The sequence below is a fragment of the Sebastes umbrosus genome, chromosome 10 (genome assembly GCF_015220745.1).
Source record: "Sebastes umbrosus isolate fSebUmb1 chromosome 10, fSebUmb1.pri, whole genome shotgun sequence".
NCBI classification, from domain to species: domain Eukaryota; kingdom Metazoa; phylum Chordata; class Actinopteri; order Perciformes; family Sebastidae; genus Sebastes; species Sebastes umbrosus.
In genome coordinates, this window is record NC_051278.1 from 4459228 (window position 1) to 4482008 (window position 22781).

At 41.1% G+C, this 22781-nt stretch overlaps 2 protein-coding genes across 3 annotated transcripts in view; both read left to right on the forward strand.

The window, feature by feature from the left end:
- LOC119495528 (NLR family CARD domain-containing protein 3-like) overlaps positions 1 to 14586 on the forward strand; it is a 69369-nt gene extending 54783 nt beyond the window's left edge. The window contains exons 4-12 of one of the 2 annotated variants that reach the window (XM_037782124.1): positions 4909 to 5022; positions 5220 to 5298; positions 5461 to 5689; positions 5853 to 7653; positions 7751 to 7921; positions 10698 to 10871; positions 11234 to 11407; positions 13240 to 13286; positions 13424 to 14586. In XM_037782124.1, the coding sequence (XP_037638052.1) occupies positions 4909 to 5022; positions 5220 to 5298; positions 5461 to 5689; positions 5853 to 7653; positions 7751 to 7921; positions 10698 to 10871; positions 11234 to 11407; positions 13240 to 13286; positions 13424 to 13980 (3346 nt within the window). In that variant the 3' untranslated portion in view covers positions 13981 to 14586. The remainder of the gene's footprint in view (positions 1 to 4908; positions 5023 to 5219; positions 5299 to 5460; positions 5690 to 5852; positions 7654 to 7750; positions 7922 to 10697; positions 10872 to 11233; positions 11408 to 13239; positions 13287 to 13423) is intronic. The other variant, XM_037782128.1, reaches the window with a different exon arrangement.
- The window catches only part of LOC119495723 (NACHT, LRR and PYD domains-containing protein 3-like), an 88646-nt gene that overhangs the window by 43601 nt on the left and 22264 nt on the right, over positions 1 to 22781 (forward strand). Inside the window, exons 2-3 of the mRNA XM_037782481.1 lie at positions 19982 to 20107; positions 20211 to 20327. Of these exons, the coding sequence (XP_037638409.1) occupies positions 20019 to 20107; positions 20211 to 20327 (206 nt within the window). The 5' untranslated portion in view covers positions 19982 to 20018. The remainder of the gene's footprint in view (positions 1 to 19981; positions 20108 to 20210; positions 20328 to 22781) is intronic.

The following is a 22781-nucleotide window of genomic DNA, read 5'->3' on the forward strand; positions in this document are numbered from 1 at the left end:
TTTATGAATGCTCATATTTCATGTTTATTGAGACCTCTGTCGGTCAAAGTGCCGTCATAGATCAAATGATCATTTCTACTCTGTTAATTATTACTTTATAAACTCAATGACAAATTATTATTATGATGAAATAAATAATCTATGAAGTAAAACCCTGTGTAGGCCTAGTTATTTTTGATGTAGCTGTGTTGAATTTTGAACTCTAATAATCTGGATGTGTATGTTATCTGCAGTAAGAGAGACAAAATGTGTGTTATGCTGTCTGAAACAGCAGACTAATCACATGTTGCATAAATTGTTCATACAAATGCTGTTCGGAGCCCTTCAGACAAACTCTGAGATGGATCACAGGTCCAACACTTTGACATATGTCATGCTGTATCCATGACGATTGAAGTCCTCATGTTAACCCTCTGGTCCCAGCAGTGTCCCAGTCTTAACCTGATAACAGTGATCATTTAAACACATCACAGTGTGACTGAAGTCTGTGGAGGGCTCAGTGTGCAGGTCCAGAGGCTGGAGGTTTGTGTTTCAACAGCAGCTACTGAGCTCCCCCTGGAGGTCAGTGAGGTTTACAGCTGGTCTCAGAGTTCCTGTCAGTCCACTATGATCTGGTGAGATGGAGCACAGTTCATGTCCAGCTGTGATGGTTTCTTTATAAGACAGACAGAGTGAGGAAAGAGCAGAAAAACATTCAAGAGTCTCTTTTGTTCGAATATTTTATTTTTATCTTTTATTATTTTATTTTTTTTCTAGAAAAAAACCCATTTCTAAACTGCTCTCAGTCCCACAGTTTTAACTCTTCAATCACATATAATACCTTAAAATGTAGCCACAATCCTTGTCTATCTAAAAAAATTAAACATCTAACACACAGGAGTTACAGCTCTAAACTTTAATTGATAGGAAGACCGCTGTCAAGCTCTCATTCACTGCCATATAAACTGTAGGCTGACTCCTTACTCAACTCCCTATTTCAGAAACTTACAATTATCTTTCTTCATTTGAACTCTGTGTAAACATAATATATATCATCATGCTCAGCGTCTCTTGCTGTAAGTAATATTGTAGAAATCTTGGAGCTACAAGCATTAGCTTTGGGGAAATTAAACTTCTCTTGAGGAAACTGTTAACTCAGCACTGCTGTCTGAACATCAGAAGGTTCAGAGTTTGATTCCCTCTCAGGGTGGCTTCCCTCATGGTTGACACTGATGCTCCTGGTTCTGATTATAGTTTCAAACCTTTACATCCACATCATTTTCAACTTTTTATCCTACCAAATTTCATGCATTGTGTACATGCCTGAGTTTTGAATCAGAATTCAACCTTATATCCAAATGAAATTATTCGAGTTTCAAGTTTCAAGAATAAGGGAATAACTTCATTATTGTTTTCATGTTTCAATAAGCTTTATCTTTCGGTCGTCACGCTATTCATGCCAAACATTCATTAAATTACATCTCTTCCAATGTTATGAGTTGCTCTCTCTCTAGTTTGCTCTTTCTCTGTTTTATCATTATAAACTGAATATGTTTGGGTTTTGAACTGTTTGAAGTCGTCATCTTAGGCTCTTATATATTTATTTTACATTTGTACATAAAACTGTTAATCAACATTAATCCAATCATTTGTTGCAGCCTAAAGACATGCATCTCTGTGTCAGGCATTAACACTGTCAGTGTGTAGTGTACAATTTTAGCTGTGCAAGTGTGTCCTGACACATAATTACAGCTTAATCTTCAGATTCCCAGCACTCACACAGATTTTCTTCAGGAAATATATTTCTCGTAAAACTTTGTTGTTGATCATTTTCATGTTGATAGCTGCTAGTTTCTCCAGCAGCTACTGAAACTGAAGACTAAAAACTAAATTTCTCTCTTCCTCTCTGTGTGGTAGGATCCATCGGAGACCAGACTCTACTGGACCTGAACCTGAACCTGAACCCAGCTGTGTGTCCCCCAAGACTGACCAGTCACATGAACATGGCAACGATTTTAAAGGACGAAAAATCTCTGCTGCAAAGTAAGTAGAAATTAAATGTAAAATAAAGTGGTTTGTTACCTGATATGTAACCAAACTACAATCATGACAGTAGGTTATGAGTTTAGGCAATCAATGAGGGACAGAACATTACAGTTCACAGTGACTTACAACAAATTCAATCAAACTGAACAAGAACATCAGTTAGATGTCATAAAAAAATGAAAGTGCATCCCTATCAAATAAACAACTGAAAGTGTGTTAGAGAGCTGCAGTGAAAGTGATGAGTGTTTTATTTTTTAAAGAAATGAGACAAACATACTAGTCAGGTGCATGAAGGTGTAGTTTAAAAGATGGTTTTCAGATTGTGGTGGAAGTTGTTCAGTGACTCTGCTGTCCTGACTTTAGTAGGGAGTTCATTCCACCACTGTGGGACCAGAACAGAAAAGAGTCTTGACCAAGATGAGAGACCATAGGGTCCTCTGAGTGACAGGGTGGCAAAATGTCCAGAGGTAGAGGAGGAGTGTAGGGTTTGACCACGGTTTGTAAGTAAGAAGGACCAGTTTCCTTCACTTCCCCGTAGACCAGCACCAGAGTCTTGAGCTGGATGTCAGCTGAGGCTTTGAGCCAGTTTAGAGAATGGAGAAGAGAAGTAGTGTGGGAACACTGTCTATTGATTAAACATTATAACAAGACGTGTTTCAAAGACAAGCTTTAATGGCAATAAAATACATTTAACTGTCCAATAACCTGTCAAAGCAGAAATGGAAATCTTGTATCTTCAGGAATTGTCAGTGTTTCTATTAGTCTACAGCAGCAGAGAAAAAAGTCCCCTGTACCCAGCTGTCTGTCCATGAAGAGTGATGGGTCTTATGGTCGTTGGATTGACTTCAAAGATGGACGCCCTTCTTATGACCCAGTGTAAGTACTTTAAACTGTTGATTGAACAGATGGGTTAGCTGTCATGATCCTCAGTCATGATACAGAATCTCGGGACTAGCTGCAAATGTCTGAGACTAGGTGCCGAGGCTTGGGGACTAGCTGAAGTGGCCTGAGGAGTGGCTGCAGAGGTCTCGGGAGAAGCTCCAGAGTTTTGGGGACTACCCTTGGAGGTATGGGGAGTAGATTCAGATGCAGAGGTCTGGGGACTAGCTGCAGGGGTTTTGACAGTACTTTCAGAGGTCTGTGACCAATTTTCAGAGCTCTGGGGAGAAGTTGTAAAGTTTTGGGGACTAGCGGCAGGTGTTTAAGGCCTAGTTACAGAGGTCTAGTGGCAGAGCACAGTTTGTTGAAGAGTCAGTAGTTTCACAGAGTTGCCTGTTCAGGGGTTGCCCTTATATGTTGTAGTCTTTGTTGGTAACTGAGCTTTTGTTTTGCAGATGCCTCCAGAAACCTCCTTTTACTAAAGCCAAAGCCCCAGATTGCTAATCGCAATTGTAATCAGGGAACGTAGTGCAGGCCCCATCCTCAAGTGACCAAGACAAAGATTTTGCACTGACAGAAACTGACCTTAATCCCAGGTGTGCTGTGGCCCAAAATAAATACAGGCCACAGTTTCAAGTGGGGTAGCAGGTCAACAAGTCTTACCTGACAATAAAAATAAAATAAAATTCCCAAATCACATCAGATTGTGGTGATCAGCGCCTTTAAACATGCACGCCCCTGCGTCGCACACATCCACCAGTCAGCTCAAGGAATATCTATGCTGGATTTTTAAAACGAAAAATGTGTGCACCTACTCACCAGTAGAAAAGGTCCAGTCCGTCCACCGAGAGACAGCCAGTTAGGTTGCCAACCACTGGCAACGAGCCAAAAAGTTGTTCATAGTTCACCCGTTCTACAGAACTGGATTATTTTCCAAATTTATCCTTGACTCAGTAAGTCTACCATCAAACTGTTCGTGTCCCAGGCCATCCATTCACTGGAGCCAACTGCAGCAAACTGGCCAGACTACGGGAGGTCATTCTGATGTTTCCAGAGAGTTACTAAGCTTGTTTATGAGTCGCAAGAAGTGTTGCATGGTTTTCTTTTTTTTTATGGCCAACTTTTGTATTAAGTCTGAAACTAAACTAATTATTTTGTTTGATTGCTGGGATCGGCACGGTGGTGCAGTGGTTAGCACTGCCGCCTCACAACAAGAGGGTCGCAGGTTCTGTGTGGAGTTTGCATGTTACCTAGGTGTTAGCATGGGTTTTCTCCGGGTCCTGCGGTTTCCTCCCACAGTTCAAAGACATGCAGGTTAGGTTGATTGTTGACTCTAAATTGCCCGTAGGTGTGAATGTGAGCGTGAATGGTTGTCTGTCTCTATGTGTCAGCCCTGTGATAGTCTGGCGTTTTGTCCAGGGTGTACCCCACCTTTGCCCAATTTCAGCTGGGATCGGCTCCAGCCACGCCGCAACCCTCAATATGATAATCGGCTACAGGTAATGGATGGATGCTGGGATCCCAAAAGACGAGGTTTTTGTTAAGATTTGAACTGATATAAAGAGTCATTCATTAGAGTTTGAACTGTGGGGTTTATATTGAGCACTGAATGTATAATACACCATGGTGAACCCCAAATTATGTTGTGCTTTGTGTTTTTTGTTGTCTCCTGGCGCCTTTTAGATATCTGGTTGTTTGAGATTGGTATTCCAAGGGCCATGTACTGAAAAATATGGGTCCTATGTAGAGTTGACAGGTACCTATATAAAAAGCATCATCTCTGTCATACCTTAACTCTGACTAGCACCCTGGCTCCAAGATGAGATTAGTGGTTTAAATTATTGCATCTCATTGTAATGACTAGTTGGTTGAATAAGCAACCAACAAGGCACCATAAAGAAGCTGTGTCTTCTTTGCCATTAAAGAACTTTCACTGCCAAATAAAACCAGTGAAAGCAGAAATAGAAATCTTGTATATTCAGTAAATTTTAGTTTTTCTATCAGTTCCCAGCAGCAGAGAGAAAAGTCCCCTGTACCCAGCTGTGTGTCCATGAAGAGTGATCGGTCTTATGGTCGTTGGATTGACTTCAAAGATGGACGCCCTTCTTATGACCCAGGGTAAGTACTTTAAACAAATGAAACCGATTGATCGTCCATTATTTACAGTGTTGTTTGCATCTGGTTTTCATTATGATCAATCATGACAGAATACAATATCTTTAACCAACTGGTGTAGTTTTGTTTGAAAATCATTAATTGTAAACAGTCTATGGTGCAAACATTATGTGGGCTAATTCTTCATGATTCCTCCACAGAGTGGACCAGAAGAGCTCAGAGGTTCCCAGTGGTCAGTCTGCCCAGCAGCATCAAACAAACCTGGACTCCATATTTATGGTCTGTACATGTACAACAACTACTTTTACATCCATTCTGTTCACAATCATCTCCATGCTGCACTTTTTATACCAGTGGATTGTCAGTCTGTCCAACATGGATCTGATGTTTGGTTCCATGATTTTAGTTTGATTGTGTCATTCATATAATATTCTGTTCCAGCTGCTGGAGGAGAACATCGTCACTTTTGTGAAGAACGAGCTGAAGAAGATCCAGAAGGTTCTGAGTTCAGATTACCCAGAATGCTTAGAGAGTCTGAGGGAGGATGAGGAGATGTTGGACGGTGAGGATGAGGAGCAGAGGAGGAGCAGCAGAGAGGCTTTTTTGAAGATCACACTGCACTTCCTGAGGAGAATGAAGCAGGGGGAGCTGGTTGACTGTCTGCAGAGCAGTAAGAGGATTTCTCTAAAGATTTAACATGCTGGATAAATGGGACGTTTACTAATGTCTCAAGAGATGGACCAAAATATATTCATATACTCAGTATTTGATGAACTGAAATGTTCAAATATTTTCATTGACTGACTGATCTTCTTTGTTGTGTGTTCATTCAGAACATCTTGCGACAATTTGTCAGCGTGAACTCAGATCTAACCTAAAGAAGAAGTTCCAGTGTGTGTTTGAGGGGATCGCTAAAGCAGGAAACCCAACCCTACTGAATCAGATCTACACAGAGCTCTACATCACAGAGGGAGGAACTGCAGAGGTCAATGATGAACATGAGGTTAGACAGATTGAGACAGCATCCAGGAAACCACACAGACCAGAAACAACAATCAGACAAGAAGACATCTTTAAAGGCTCACCTGGAAGAGATGAACCAATCAGAACAGTGATGACAAAGGGAGTGGCTGGCATTGGGAAAACATTTTTAACACAGAAGTTCACTCTGGACTGGGCTGAAGACAAAGCCAACCAGGACATACAGTTCACATTTCCATTCACTTTCAGAGAGCTGAATGTACTGAAAGAGAAAAAGTACAGCTTGGTGGAACTTGTTCATCACTTCTTTACTGAAACCAAAGAAGCAGGAATTTGCAGGTTTGAAGAGTTCCAGGTTGTGTTCATCTTTGACGGTCTGGATGAGTGTCGACTTCCTCTGGACTTCCACAAAAATGAGATCCTGACTGATGTTACAGAGTCCACCTCAGTAGATGTGCTGCTGACAAACCTCATCAGGGGGAAACTGCTTCCCTCTGCTCGCCTCTGGATAACCACACGACCTGCAGCAGCCAATCAGATCCCTCCTGAGTGTGTTGACATGGTAACAGAGGTCAGAGGGTTCACCGACCCACAGAAGGAGGAGTACTTCAGAAAGAGATCTAGAGATGAGGAGCAGGCCGGCACAATCATCTCCCACATCAAGAAATCACGAAGCCTCCACATCATGTGCCACATCCCGGTCTTCTGCTGGATCACTGCTACAGTTCTCGAGGAGGTGTTGAAGACCAGAAAGAGAGGAGAGCTGCCCAAGACCCTGACTGAGATGTACATCCACTTCCTGGTGGTTCAGTCCAAAGTGAAGAACCTCAAGTATGATGGAGGAGCTGAGACAGATCCACACTGGAGTCCAGAGAGCAGGAAGATGATCAAGTCTCTTGGAAAACTGGCTTTTGATCAGCTACAGAAAGGCAACCTGATCTTCTATGAATCTGACATGACAGAGTGTGGCATCAATATCAGAGCAGCCTCAGTGTACTCAGGAGTTTTCACACAGATCTTTAAAGAAGAGAGAGGACTGTACCAGAACAAGGTGTTCTGCTTCGTCCATCTGAGTGTTCAGGAGTTTCTGGCTGCTCTTCATGTCCATCTGAAATTCATCAACTCTGGTGTCAATCTGATGACAGAGGAACAAACAACCCAGAAGTCTAAAACAAGAAAAGATGAATCTGCAGAAACACACCTCTACCAGAGTGCTGTGGACAAGGCCTTACAGAGTCCAAATGGACACCTGGACTTGTTCCTCCGCTTCCTACTGGGTCTTTCATTAGAGACCAATCAGACGCTCCTACGAGGCCTGCTGACACAGACAGGAAGTAGTTCACGGACCAATCAGAAAACAGTCCAGTGCATCAAGAAGAAGATCAACGAGGATCTTTCTCCAGAGAAAAGCATCAATCTGTTCCACTGTCTGAATGAACTGAATGATCGTTCTCTAGTGGAGGGGATCCAACAGTCCCTGAGTTCAGGAAGTCTCTCCACAGATGAACTCTCTCCTGCTCAGTGGTCAGCTCTGGTCTTCATCTTACTGTCATCAGAAAAAGATATGGATGTGTTTGACCTGAAGAAATACTCTGCTTCAGAGGAGGCTCTTCTGAGGCTGCTGCCAGTGGTCAAAGCCTCCAACAAAGCTCTGTAAGTACACAGGTAATTGGATTCATATATCATAACCTAAAAAGTCTGCTGTCTTTTCAACTTATTGCTTGTTTTTTCTTCATTATTGTCTCTTCAGACTGAGCTGTAACCTCTCAGAGAGAAGCTGTGAAGCTCTGTCCTCAGTTCTCCGCTCCCAGTCCTCTAGTCTGAGAGAGCTGGACCTGAGTAACAACGACTTGCAGGATTCAGGAGTGGACCGGCTGTCTGCTGGACTGGAGAGTCCACACTGTACTCTGGAAACTCTCAGGTCAGATCAGAGTTAGTTTGTCTTAAATTATTTGAAATGTTTCTTTAAACTATCAACTACATGAAGTTTAAACAGCTTCTCTCATGTTAAAACCTCTGAATTAGTTCATCAGGATTTCAGATTTCATTAACTCCCTTTTAACCAGTAAGTCCGAGTAACTATTGAATCAGAGGAACTAATCTCAGGAACTAAACTAGGGTACAATAGTACCTTTTGTGTGTTCATGACTGTCAGAAGAACCTTGTAGAACAGGCAGAACTGCTGAGAGTTTGATGGTTATTTATACTTTAGAACATAACCTACATGAACAATCAGCAAATTAAGTTTTATTTCTGTTTTTCACTCACTCGGTCCTCTCTACTGCCGCTCTCTCTCTATCACTAGCTCGCTCGTCCTCTCAGCTTATTTACAATCTCTCTCTCTTTAAAATGAGTCAGGAAAATGACAGCAAAGCCTAACTTTGTATTTAACACTAATTCACAACAGAAAATGTCCAACACTCATCTTGATATCGATACTATAGTACTTCCTGCATACAGTAGAGCACATAGATGAACTCTTGGAGATACAGAGAAGTTTTGGTCACGCTGTTGAATTTCAACTTTTCATTTTGTTTAGAGTAGAAGAGCAAAGATTTTAGCCAGTGTAGAGAAGAGATTATACATCACCAAAATTGACAACTCCTTACTGGTTAACATCTAGATGAAGTTTATACTGTATTTCAGTTTCACTGAACACATTTAAAGCGTTCTTGTTTTTGATTCGGTGATAAAAATGCAGGTCTCTGTTTCCTTTGAGCGGAACTGCTAACTGAGATCTTTGTTCTTTCTGATTGTAATTTAGTCCAGACCAGTGGCGGCTAGTGACTCAAAAATTGGGGAGGACGGGAAGAAAATCAACCCACGGCGTCATGTTATTTTACACTAGTTGGATACTTATCTCTACTTTATTTATTTATTAAACAGAAGAACATAATTCACATTCAGTATGACAATAACAAAAGAGTCAGAGGTATGTCACATTAAACAAATATATAAGGTATTTATTGTTACCTCCGCCAAGGCCGAAGGCTTAGGAAGGAGGATATGTTTTCACCGGCGTTGGTTTGTCCGTTTGCACGATAACTCCAAAAGTCTGCAATGGATTTGAATAAATTTGGAGGGGTGGAGTGTGGCACAATGAACAATCCATTCGATTTTGGTGGCGATCCGGATTCAGGAACATCTTTAAGAATTTCAATCAGCCTGAACATTAAGACCACAGGGTATAACACTTGCGCAGTGTAACTGATGACGCGTTGATGACGCGTTGATGACGCGTTGATGACGCATGACGACGCATGACGCCGTCTCCTTCCTCCTTCTGAGAGCAGAGAGATACGTGTGTGGATGTGTGTGCAGAAGCTGCTGGCCGTCCGCAGTGAGAAAGAAAAAAGCGGTAGATGACGGGATGACAGACAACGTAATGTAACGTTATACAGACATAACAAGGCTGCTGAATGAGAGAGGCATCCGCCGATACGTTACACAGAAACACACCGTGTTAATAACAAGCTGACCACCTCACGTAACCCCTAGCTGTGAGCTGTGATCTGTTTTTAAAGTCACGCGTTGGTGGAGGTCTGCGCTCTCCAAGTGCAATTCTAGTTTCATTTATATTCATGAATAAAAAATTAAAAGAAAACATATCAAATTTATTATAAGAAAATTTTGTTTTGGTGTTTTTTGAAAAAACCAAACACCACATTTCCCCATAATAATGTCTTTAAAGATGTGATCAATGACAAATCGGCAAAGGTCTTTATGTCTTTTTTAATTTCTGCATGTAGTGATTCACTTCCTTATCCTTATTCACAATTAGGTATTTATGGGGAAGAATCCAGACCTTCTTCCAATGGCCTATATATCATTTACAAACTGAATCCAATATGCCATGAAATCTGGAATAGAGACAACATCTCTGAAACAGGGCAGCATGGCTCTATTATTATTCTGGAGATGTGGTGAGAAACATATTCTTCCTACTGGGGAGTCAGCTGGGTTGGGCTTATCTCTACTTTCTTATTAAGCAGTAAAACAACGACTTACAAGATTACTAATAAACAATCACTGCAGTCTCTGCATGGGATTGAACTTTGTGTGTGCGTCTGTGTCACTAGAAGCCTGTCAGTCCAACGAGTGGTGACGCAGCGGCCAGTATGTTACCGAGGGAACACCCTCCATGCCGTGCAGCGGTCCATTGCCGGGACCAGTCAGGGGTGCGCGGAATAACTTACAGAAGCACACGTAAGACCGGGATACCAACAGTCCCGCCGTAGTCCCACCATTGTAGGACGGCATTCTCTCCCCGGCGGCGTCCTACTGATGCAGTCCAAATCCATTCTCCAATAGTTTACAGTCATTCAGGGTTGCTACAACAAGCTAACTGTTGTGTTAGCTGACATGCAACTGTATTCATCTATCGCTTTACTGCCAGTGTTTCCCACTTGGTCCCACTCACACACACAGTAGTAGAAAATTGAAGATGAAGCTTGGACATCATTCATCAATGGACCAACCTGCTGTCAATCTTGTATTCTGTTGGTTGTTGATTGGAAGGAAGCCAAGGGAGGTTATCCTCCATATTTTGATCTCTCTCTTGCCTCTCAAAAAAATTGAGGAGGATCAACCTGTTCTGCCTCTGTGGACCAGCCTCCACTGGTCCAGACTCATTATCAAAGACAATTATATTTTAACACAAATTTAATTTTTCTATTTGTTGATTATTGTCTCTGCAGGCTGAATGACTGTAACCTCTCAGAGAGAAGCTGTGAAGCTCTGTCCTCAGTTCTCAGCTCCCAGTCCTCTAGTCTAAGAGAGCTGGAGCTGAGTAACAATGACCTGCAGGATTCAGGAGTGAAACTGCTGTCTGCTGGACTGAAGAGTCCACACTGTACTCTGGAAACTCTCAGGTTAGGATTCATCAACATGTTCAACTGATGGTCACTTAAATCCTGATTTACATTAATACATAAACTCTTAATCTGCAACCAGTTGACTTTATTTAGTTTCAATCTCTTTCCATGAACATGTTTTCTGTTGTTTTTTTTCTCACTCTGTTGGGACTTGAAACATTAGAGAGGAATCAGAGAGCTACCAGTAATGTTGTCAGATTGTTGATGGACATTAGTGCTGGTTTGGTTGTGACTAGAAAAAGATCAGTAATAATATTAATGTAATACCACATTAGCCGACATTATCACAGTACTGCAGTAACTTTCCAGCCCTCATTACCCTCAGATTATGTGACGTGTGTTGTTTTGTGTGTTTGTAGGCTGTCAGGCTGTCTAATCACAGAGGAAGGCTGTGCCTCTCTGGCCTCAGCTCTGAGCTCCAACCCCTCCCATCTGAGAGAGCTGGACCTGAGCTACAATTATCCAGGAGCCTCAGGAAGGAAGCTGCTATCTGCTGGACTGGTGGATCCACACTGGAGACTGGCCACTCTCAGGTATGAAGGGGCCTGCTACAGCCACAGACAATCAGTTTGATAGAGGAGGTAGAGCTGGAAACGTTTTCTCTGTCACACTGTCAGCTTGGCTCATATGACCCTGACACACCAAGCTGACCTCAAACAACCAGAGATGATACACACTGACTCATCAACCTGTTTGTGTCCCATATGAGACCATCAATACAGACAGAAGTAGTCAGGGAACAGTAGCAAGGATGTGCCAAAACAGGGAGGGAAGGTGATGAAATGTTGTTTTTCTGGAGTGTTGTCTTGTTTCAACATCAGAAAATAGGTTAGTTGTGTATTCTGATACCTTGTCAGGCATCATGGTGGGTTGACATTCGTCAACATCTGCACACTGCAGGTTTGTGGGCTCATTGTAAACAATAGATGGATGTTTTGACCAGTGTGTGTTGCACTTTAGACCAGACAGTATTGTGAATAGAAAAAGACATATAGAAAACAAAAAAAGACCATTCTCATGTTACAGTTAACCTATTTAAACGTTCTTCGTAAATCATCACAATAGGAATGTTTTGCAGTTTTAAAGGAGTTTACCAGGTTTTTGTTTGTTTTGCACTGAGAGCGAGTTCCATGGCTGATAAGAGTCGACTTGTTGCAAGACTCGCCACAGAAACTACAGGTGACAGTCAGCCACAGACGCTCAACCAACAGCCGATTGTGGACATGGTGTGTCAGAGCCCAAAGAGGCTTATTTAGGACTAGACCAACATTATAGGGGGACACAGGAAGTGCTCTGTGGCTGCACACAGACTTGAACTGTAATATTTTCACCCCCATATTACAGATAATAAAGACACAGACAGAATACAGACACTTTGTACATCCAACCATCCACCCCGACATCCTCCATAAGAGGTTTTCTGATGCTGTAGTGATTTCAGGCTACTTTCTCCTTTACTTCTGAGAGACAACAGTCATTATTAAACAAACACAAGAGGTCAGGACCAAAACATAGTTCGCTACCTGCTCAGGTACACTATACACTACCTGCTCAGGTACTTTGTTCACTACCTGCTCAGGTACACTGTTCGCACTGGCTGGTAAACTCAAAGGGGGAGCAGGACGGGCGACCGTTCCCCCTTGGTGCCCCCATGTTCTAACAAACCGCAGCAAAAGTGTGCCTTAAAATTGAGAAAGCATGATGCAGTGCCATATAGACTGCCCTACATGCTAGAAAACTTTCTGTACACTGGTGCCCTTTTTATTTTTTTCTCCCCTTCCCCTCAGACAGCCTGAGTCCACCACAGACTGTACACTACCTGCTCAGCAGACAGACTCAGTTAGCGACCAGCTGGTGAACATAGTGGAGCATTCATCAGGTGACACAAACACAAAGACTCTTGATGAATCCTCATGTTGCTCTGTAACTGCTGGATGTGGAAGCAGCTGGTTGATATCATGTTAGACACAACTACTTTATAAGCTGATAATATGTCAGATGTTGTGTTTATAGCTTGTTTTCACTGAACCACAAGTGGACAAAGAAATCAATTGATGCAGGTTTAAACATTTGATTTACTGACTGACTGGTCGAGGAAACTGAGTCTGAAATGTGTGATGATTGTCAATATAATACTGATAATAATATATCATGAATAAGTGAACATAATGAGCTGTAGTCATCGGCCAATCAGAAGAAGCTCCACTGAACTAAAAGAATACCAGCTGATTAATAATAAGTGCTCCATGTGAACATGTGAGTCCATTTGTGTAGAATAACAAAGCTGTGTGTATGAGAGCGATGTAATGTCCATGTTTCCATGCTGAAAGAGGAAGTGCTGCTCTGACCCCCCTCCTCCTTTCAGGGTGGAGCCTGCTGGAGTCCGATGGTTGACACCAGGTCTGAGGAAGTGTAAGTGTGTTTTTAATTTGATTCATGAAACATTCAACCAGCTTCAAACTGTGACATCACTTTCAGATATCTGATGTCATTATCAAAGATGATAGATTAATAACTGCAGCTGTATTGTGTCTTGTTCTCTCCATCAGATTCCTGTGAACTCACACTCGACACAAACACAGCATACAGAAAGCTCAAACTGTCTGACAACAACAGGAAGGTGACATATGTGAAGGAGGTTCAGTCATATCCTGATCAACCAGACAGATTTAACTCCTGTCCTCAGCTGCTGTGTAGAACTGCTCTAACTGGTCGCTGTTACTGGGAGGTCGAGTGGAGAGGAAGAGTTTCTATATCAGTGAGTTACAGAGGAATCAGCAGGAGAGGAGACATTAACGACTGTGTGTTTGGATGGAATGATCAGTCCTGGAGTCTGGACTGCTCTGATGATGGTTACTATGTCAGTCACAACAACAGAATGACATCATCATCCTCCTCCTCCTCCTCCTCCTCTTCCTCTGGTAGAGTAGCAGTGTATGTGGACTGTCCTGCTGGCACTCTGTCCTTCTACAGAGTCTCCTCTGATACACTGATCCACCTCCACACCTTCAACACCACATTCACTGAACCTCTTTATCCTGGGTTCAGGATCTGGTCCAGGTCTCGGTCGTGGTCTGATTCCTCAGTGTCTCTGTGTTCTCTGTAGGAGGGAAAGTCTCCTCTTGTTAGAGAAACTCTCTCACTGCTGACCAGATAGTTCAGTCTGTACAGGATCACACACAGCTGATGTTAGTTCGTACCAACCTGATCTCTCAGTGGTTGTAATGCAGTTTCAGCAGGTGAGGGGTACCTGAGCTGGGCTGGACTCTGGGGGGCTGAGAGCTCTCTGGGACTTGTGGTGTTGCCGATGGACGGCTGAAAGAGCTGAGCAAGGTCGATGTAATTACCTGAAATGATCTGTTGTCTGAGAGAAGGTGTGAAACATAATTTTTTTTAAACTTTGTGTATAAAACTGAACTTTGATTTCTTTGTGTGCAAGAGACAAGAGTCTTTCAGGATAATATTCAGCATCTGTATAAAAAAAACTTGTAAAGAGTTGGTTTGATTTGAACAAACTAAATTCATCATCTTTGGTGATCGTGTGACAAAAGAACAAACTTTGATAAGTGATGTTGAAATAGAAAGAAATCAAAGTTTTAGGATGATTCTAGATAATAAATGATGGAAATCACATATAAATCATGTCAAAGCTAAAATCATAACACTGTATAAAAAGAAGGATTTGTTTATTAAAGCTTCATAATTCATGTTGTATTGTTCACTTTACTTCCATACATCACTGACTGTGTGGTTGTTTGGGGAAACTCATAAAAAAACAAATCAAATTTTTATATTTCAGAAGAGAGACAAAAGAAGTTTGAACCAAACTACTGATCAAGAACCAACTCAGCTGTTTATTAAATGAAAGGCTGTAAAGTTCAGAGAGTTGGTGGATTTTCAAACAGCACAGATCAGGTATAAAGTGAAAAACTAATGAGGACCTGAAAGAGTCCAAATGATTTGAGAGAAATCTGCAGGTTTAAGGACTGATGTAAAACCACTTGTGTTAAAGAGGTGAACTTGTGGAGCAGCTGTAGTGAGGAAATCAATCATAAATAATCATTTAATGAACAAATATAAAAGTGGTGTTAGTATAGCTGAGATAGTGTCACATTAGTGTGATGTCAAACAGCTAAAAGACTCAATAATCTGCAGCTTTTCATTCTATACTAAATATTTTTTTTGTTTTCTACTCAAATGGGGTTTTTTCTGGTGTAAAATGATTAATTTCACTTCTCCCCCCTCAAACGTTTTCCTCCAGTGGTCAGAGTGAGTAACTGCAGCACTCTCCATACAACACTGTTCATATTAATACATACATCCACACAAAAGCATACTAGCATTTCCTGTGAATCCTTTCAGAATAAAGTTCCCCACTTCCTGTCTGTGTTCCAGTGTGTAGCAGCAGAATGCAACACATATCAGTCCTATAAACACCAGAGAAGAAGAGACACAATCTATTTCTGACTTTCTTAACTACTGAGTAGAGCTGACATGATGTAACATTTAAAAAGTCCACACATCAGGACAAAATCATCTCTAACTGTTTATATTTGGATGATTTCCAAACATTGAAAACAGCCTGTAATCTGAGCCACTTCAACTGACAGGATGCACTTCATGTTTGTGGCACCAGAGGGCGCCAAATCCTCCTCCATGACGAGTAGCACTCGTCCTTTAAAGTAGATCTCAGCTCCATTATTCAGTCATTCTTCTCCAAAACAACCATCAGGACATTCAACAGTGGTTTTAACTTTTGATATCAAAGACAAACTATCAGTAAGTCATTCACATGAGACACATTTCTGTCTCTGGTCCAATGTGTCAAACATTTCCACCAATTATGACTCCCTCTTACTTTACAGAAGTATTTCCATGTTGTGCTACTTGTACTACATATCAGAGGTACATGTTGTACTTTTACTGCACTACATTTATCTGACAGCTGCATTAACTAGTTACTTTACACATCAAAGTCTCTGCACAGCCACACAGCTGTTTCCAATCTCTGGCTGATTAGACCTCCAATCATGTGGAAGGTGGGTGGAGCTGTGCTGGGGATTATGGGATGTCACCAAACTATCTGCACCAATGATAAGTAGGTAAGTTGCCCCACCCCAACAGGTGGCGGGAAACCAGATCAACAAGGTGGAGTGATGAATAAAAACACTCTCATGTCAATCTTAATGAATGTTTTGAAGACGCAAAACTCCTCACAACAGTGACTACAAAGGTTTCTGATTGATCATCTATTCCACACTAGTCTACATATATACAAGAAAACAAGGTGACAAAGTGGGCCGTGCATGGATCCTTTAAAGTATTTGGTCTAAACAACAGAATCCAGTCTGTCCAGTCTGCTCAGACTCCGTCCAACCAGTCCGACTGCATACTTTCAGAGTGAAGACAGGACACACACACCCTCTTATGAAGGATAAGAAGAGGCGTCACTTCACTTCGTCTGATGGGAGTTGAAGTTGAAGTGAAGTACGAAGCTCCTTTTCTACACAGACCTGCTGAGGACAGAAGAGAGCTGCACACTGATGAAGTTCATGGCTAAAAGTTCAGTAAGTGGAGCAGTGATTGCTTGAGACAACATCTTTGATTGTTGTGGTTGGAGAAACGGTTGAATTGATAGTGAACGTGTGATTGTTTAAAGCTGCTTTCAAACACAAATGTCAGCTGGGAAACAAGATGTTTGCCTGTGAGCAGGCAGAGAGAAGCTGTGGTTAGTCTGAATGTTGAAGCCCAGATGACGTGTTGCTTTGAAAGATGACACTGTGATGAAGAAGATGAGTTCAGGCTGATCTGGGGTCTGTCAGGGCTGTTATTGATGTGGAGGGAAAGGTAGTAACTCTTCCAGCACTAGGACCCAGCAGGGATCAGACAGGTCACCTGGGCCTTTGTTCCTGCACTGAAACACACCTGAGAGACACTCTGGGTGCATCCCAAGTCTGTTATTTACATCCATGCTTCCTTCACTTGCCTCTTGTCCTTGAATCTTAGTCCCTCCCACCGGGATGCATGGAGAGACGCTAGGAAACCGTGTGAGGAGATAGGAAACAATGAAATGTGTTTCTAGAGAAATGAGGCGTTGTTCCCATAGATATACATACGTAGGTGCTGCATTGCCCTTTCAATCGCACGTCAACGTCGCCGTCATATTGGGGAGGTCAGGACTGACCTGTAAACACATACAATTGAACAGGAGAGCTGCTGATTTTCTGGATAAAAAGCACTGTAATGTTTACATTTCAATGAATGTTTTTTATATTCAAGCGTTTATAATCTATGTGGGGTAGGTTAGATTCCCCCCACAAAAAAAACTTTTGGTGAACTGGCCGGTCTTTCTGTTGATATGGTAATAAAAGGTGGAACTCTCATAACACAGTTTCCTTTAAGAATTGTTCACATCATCAACGTTACAGTTTAAGTTACATATTTACAAAACATTTGCTTCTGTAGGTCATCAAATAAGAGCTAGCTAGCGTTTGTTATTGTAAGCTAATCCTCGACCAAAGTTAATGTTAGCTTAAAGATCTTCACCTCTAACATAATATTATGTATAAAACTTGAAATGTACGATATGCATCTAATATCGCAAACAATAAAGCTGGTGTCATGTTTGGGTTTTGGAAGAGTACCGTTAACTCTCAGCTTAATTAATTATTTTCCACCACGTAAGTAATTTAGTTCATGTAACGTTAGCTAACATTGATACACACTCTTTTGAGAGTTTAGCAGTGATCATAGCCTAGTTTCAAGATTTTAAGTAACTGGAGACAAAACTTTGTTGTTTTACTCCTTGTAGAACATAAATCCTTGAATAGAAACTTACTGAAATCGGATAAGAGACTTTATAGTGCTTTTTATCCAGAAAAACGGCTGTTCTATTTACAAGCCGGTCCAGACCTCTCCAATATGGCGGCGATTCTGACATATCGCAGCAACGGGCTGAAACGGCCAATGTGGTATCTACGTAAATACATCTATGTCCTTTCCTATAAAGCGTAACTTGAAGCAACGTCCGTTTGTGGCAGCTGTTCACAGCTGGATCAGCTGTCAGTTGGCTGTAACAGCTGCAGAGACTTTTGATGGAGTTAGTGTCTGCACTGTACTAATACTAATAAAGACACACCGTTATCAGTGGCAGAGCAGCAGTGTTTTCTCTTTGTAGCCCGTTACCTGTTTACCAAACACCTGCACAAGAATAACAGCCTGCACTCTGTATTTATACTGTATACAGTGTCCTGAGGCACACAAAATATTTCTACCTGCACAGTGCCTTTATATTATTTATTCATTATTGGCATCTGTATTTATTGATGTTCTGATTATTAATTAATTATTCAATAACCCAGAATATGATTATTGTGTATTTTGAACACTAGAAATTAAGCTGAATTAAGCTAAATGTTTCAGGGGAAATTGAATTGATGTAACTCATGTCAAACCCGACGGTAGGAATTATCAGCCTCACATGTGACTGAATGGAAATGACGCTAAATGATGTAGAAAGTGTTTCTTGCTGACTCTCCTGCTCTCTCTGACTTTAATGATATCCTCGATAACAGTTAATGGGTGAAATAACAGATCATGAAAAGAAAACTCTTCCTAATAAATGAAGAAAGTTGTTTGTGGTCCGTTTGTTGTTCATGCCTAATTAACACAGATTTTTAACTAGACTAGATGGTGAATCAGAAAACAAATAAATATAACACTTGGGAGTGATACATTTGAGTTTAATCTATTATCTGTCTTCTCTCCGGTATGAAACTCCAGTGATGTTGAAATGTATCGGATCAGTCTGATCAGCTGCAGCATCCAATCAATAACTGATATCCAATAAGGGGGGGGGTGTTGGTCGGTAAAAGCCTTCTGTGAAGGTTGCTTTTGTGTATCCTCTCTCATGGCTCCTCAGAGATCCCTTCGATGGATGTTTAAAGAGAACTGGATATAGCGTTGTAGGCGGGCTCCCGTTCATCCTATGAGGGTTTCTCAGTGGAGCATGAAGCCAAAATGGCTCAACTGCCGTATCCATTGGGACCATAGAGCAGGCGTTGTAGCATTTCCTTTAACTCCGCCTCCCAGCCCCCGGTCCAGCTGTGGTCTGGGGCTCATTCACATGAACGGTGGAAGGGAAATAACTCTGGATTCAGCTATTAGTGCATTTTACAACTTTTAGGACCTAATAATTTAAATAAGGACTATTCAATTGTTTATACTGGGAGGTTGATTTACCTCAACAACAACAAAAAAAATCTGCAGATTTACAGACGTCTCTTTCCCAATTTAAGTCTATGGGGAAAAAGTATTTTTGTGCCCAATGGCATCACGTGACGGACACGGAAGTTGTAGTTCTTCCGTTTGGCCACTACAAAAATTTGCCTCAAATCCTGGCACTCTTCCTGTGGGCTTGATCCCTCTTTTCTCCTCAGTGCAGAAATAAGAGCTTTGAGATCTTCAAGATGGCGGACCAGAATGACTTCCAGTTCAAGCGAGGATCGAGGAAATGTCAAATAAGAGACTTGGGATGTACCTTCTGTTTGCTCTACTTTCAATCATTTAAGTCCACAAAGTGTCATGTTTATTTCTTAGCTTGGGCAGTCCACTAGCCTAACAAAACAATGTGCTGGCCTATATGGGGAGTAGCTTCCTGTGGAAGAGGGCTAGCTACGGCAGCATCTAAAGAATGAACGAGTGCTGATGTTTGTCAATGATTGGACTGATGCTCTCAGTGTTTCCTCTACAGATGAAGGTAGAAGATCTCTGGGAGCTGAGGTGGATGTGAATTCAGCAACAGCTAACAAGGTAACCGGATTGATGTTGGATTATTGGACTAGCTGTCACTGCATGCTCTGGCTGGATATAGTAGACCTGGAAAAAGGGTTGAAAAGTTATGTCATCACCAAAGTAAGGCAAAGAAAAAGCAACATGAGGTGTATTCCTCTAGTTTTCAAACAATCCTAAAGACTAAAGAGGGTTGTAAATGTCATTTCTCAGATAGGACTCTGCAGCTTAAAGGGCCAACAACATGGAAACTGTCCCGTGAGTTTATTTAGTATCAAGGTGTCGTGATGAAGAGAAATAATGTGTGAGCTCCCCAGCAGGTTGTTGTGATTGTGTGAAGGTGTGGGCTCTGCTATGAATCAGGGTGAGGACATAGAGGAGGGTGTCCTTCCCTCTAAAACCTCTCTGTGTGGGGATCATGACAGCCAGACCAAAGCTCAGAGGTGAGATGACCATCTCTAACTGTCCACGACTCTTCTCCATGTCACAAAGACTTCACTGAGAATGTTTCTAAATTTGTGAGCTTTAATGAATTTCTTCTATCAGGATCCATCAGAGACCAGACTGTTCTGAACCTGAACCCAGCTGTGTGTCCATCAAGAGTGACCAGTCTATGGGTCAACCTATAGTCTTCAAAGATGGATGCCACGCTGTTGATCAAAAGTGAGGATGTCAAACTGATAATGAAACCAAAAATGATGATGATATCAGACATTAGGGAACTTTAATATAGGAAAGGACACAGTTAAAACTCGCTGCTTTGACACCATATCCGTCCTGTTTTTATCGTATGGACGGCATTACTATTCAACCCTTATGGTCACCCCACAGCTTCATTTCATGCCTATGCTGCACACTGCACTGAATACAGCTTTAAAGTATACATAGGCATTAAAATGGCTATCAAAAGTTATTAATAATTATCTAAATAATTATTTAATATATTGAATAATATGATTTAATGTATATTAAATCATCCTCAGGGCACCACTCTTTGAAACAAAGAAAAAAATAGCCAATTAATGTAGTCTCATAAATAAGTCTAATAAAGTATACTAAACTATCAATTTGATACTCTGATTAATAATTTAATTAATAACTATAACCAAAAATCACCATATCAATAGCTAGTAAAGGTTGAAGGATTTTGTAGTTCTTGACATAGCAGAAGTTGGCATTATTAACTCTTGTACAACATTAAAATTAAACAGGACAGCATGTATATTCCACAAGCCTTGATTAACAAGATGACAAAGGTTTAAAACATAATATTAATCCAACTAAATAACTAAACAAACTAGCGTGCGTGCGTGCGTGCGTGCGTGCGTGAGAAAAAGACGAGATGGCGACTGAGGTCAGGCGACTGAGGCCGCATGGCCTACAAACAATATGGCTGACACTGTAAAACTACAAAGACGGCTGACTTAAAGATGGCCTCCAAGACATCAAACACGATGGGCTCTTTGTCTTGTCTGAACACATGTGTTCAGTCAGAACAAAGAATGTGTGATGTAGGAGTTTGAGATTCTCTCCAAATGTGTATGTTTGTGTTTAAAATCAATTTACCATTCATGTACGTGATCTTTATATGTGTATGAGATTGCGCTGGGTTAGAAAAGATGGTAAGTGTACATACAAGACCCTTTGTCTGTGTGGAGTAACTAACACATCAAATGTGGTGAAGCCAGCTACCCAAATATCCTGACCAAAACAATATTACAACAGTAAAACTCAGTGAATAGCATTAAATCAAATCAATACATGTACATTCACAGAAGTCAAAGTTAAACAGTCTTACTTAACCATATGCAATTGCTGTGCTAATGCAAGAAAAAGAGATTCCATTGTTAACGGGCAATTCCATCGGTTGAAGGTGGAGGAGCCAGTCTGGGAAAGTTTTGGTTCCAATGTCAGAAGATGCAGTCCTTGCTGTGTTCAAATCCAATTGTGCATATTGGAGGAAGCCGCTCGCTCCAACCCTTTGTGCTTTGCAGAGTCCAGTTACATGTCAGTTTTTTGATGACAACTTGAAAGTTATACAGACTTGTCCATTCCTTGTGGATAACTCAGTTGTTCAGTCCATGATTGAAAGAGTTTATTTGTCAGTTTGTTAAATCTTGCAATGTCTGGGCAGTTCATTAAACAATGAGGCATTCGTTGAAACTATCTATATTGGCTAAGCAAGAACAGCCCTAAAGTTACAAAACAAAAAACAGATAAACAACAACATTAGCATTGTATAAAATACTAAAAAAAACTAGTGTTTTTCAGTTATTTATCAGGTTAGTGAGAAGAACAGGAATGTTAGAGATGTAAATCCATTAAGGTGAGACGCGGATAGTGGCACCTAAAACGATAAGGATAAGGATAAGGATAAGAATAATGTGTATGACTAGTTCTGTGAGGTCATAATGTGAGAGTCCTAAGCTAATGTTTTGCACGAGTGATCTTATGGCAAGATACTACCATATATTATACTATGATATACTATGGTATGAATGCCTATCTCGATGCAATTGGTGGACATGGCGGTTAGCCATTTTAATGGCTTTTTGAGCTTATGTACCAACATACAGTAATTTAGTGCCCCGTTATTATTAATATATATGGATCATTTATTGATATGAATATAATCAATGTTAATTATTATCTTTAATATTTTCTAATAACTAGACCAGCTCCTACTTGTTTTCCCAACACAATGTTGCCCCGTGTGAGGCATAGTATTGTTGCCAATTGCACATAATTGCATAAATAAATGCAATGTTAATATTCTATATATTTACCTTTACCTTTACTTACTTACCTTGTCGGTCTTGACAGATTTTCAATTTGCGCATTAAACTATAACTACTGTATTGTACTATTGTCTCGTCATATGATCAAATAGAGACTTGCCATTGGATAACATCAATATTCTCCGCCCAAATATGGTTTGCTGTCTCTACGGGCACCCCCCACCCACCTCACGCTCCCCAGTACAACAGCACTGCCTGCACTGTATATATTTGGCATGAGTTGCAAACGCAGTTAAGTCCACTCCATGTTCAAGCTGCTGCTGTTGTACAGAGTCTGCTCCCTCTGGCCACACTTCAACTGTCCTCACTGAAGGTTTCA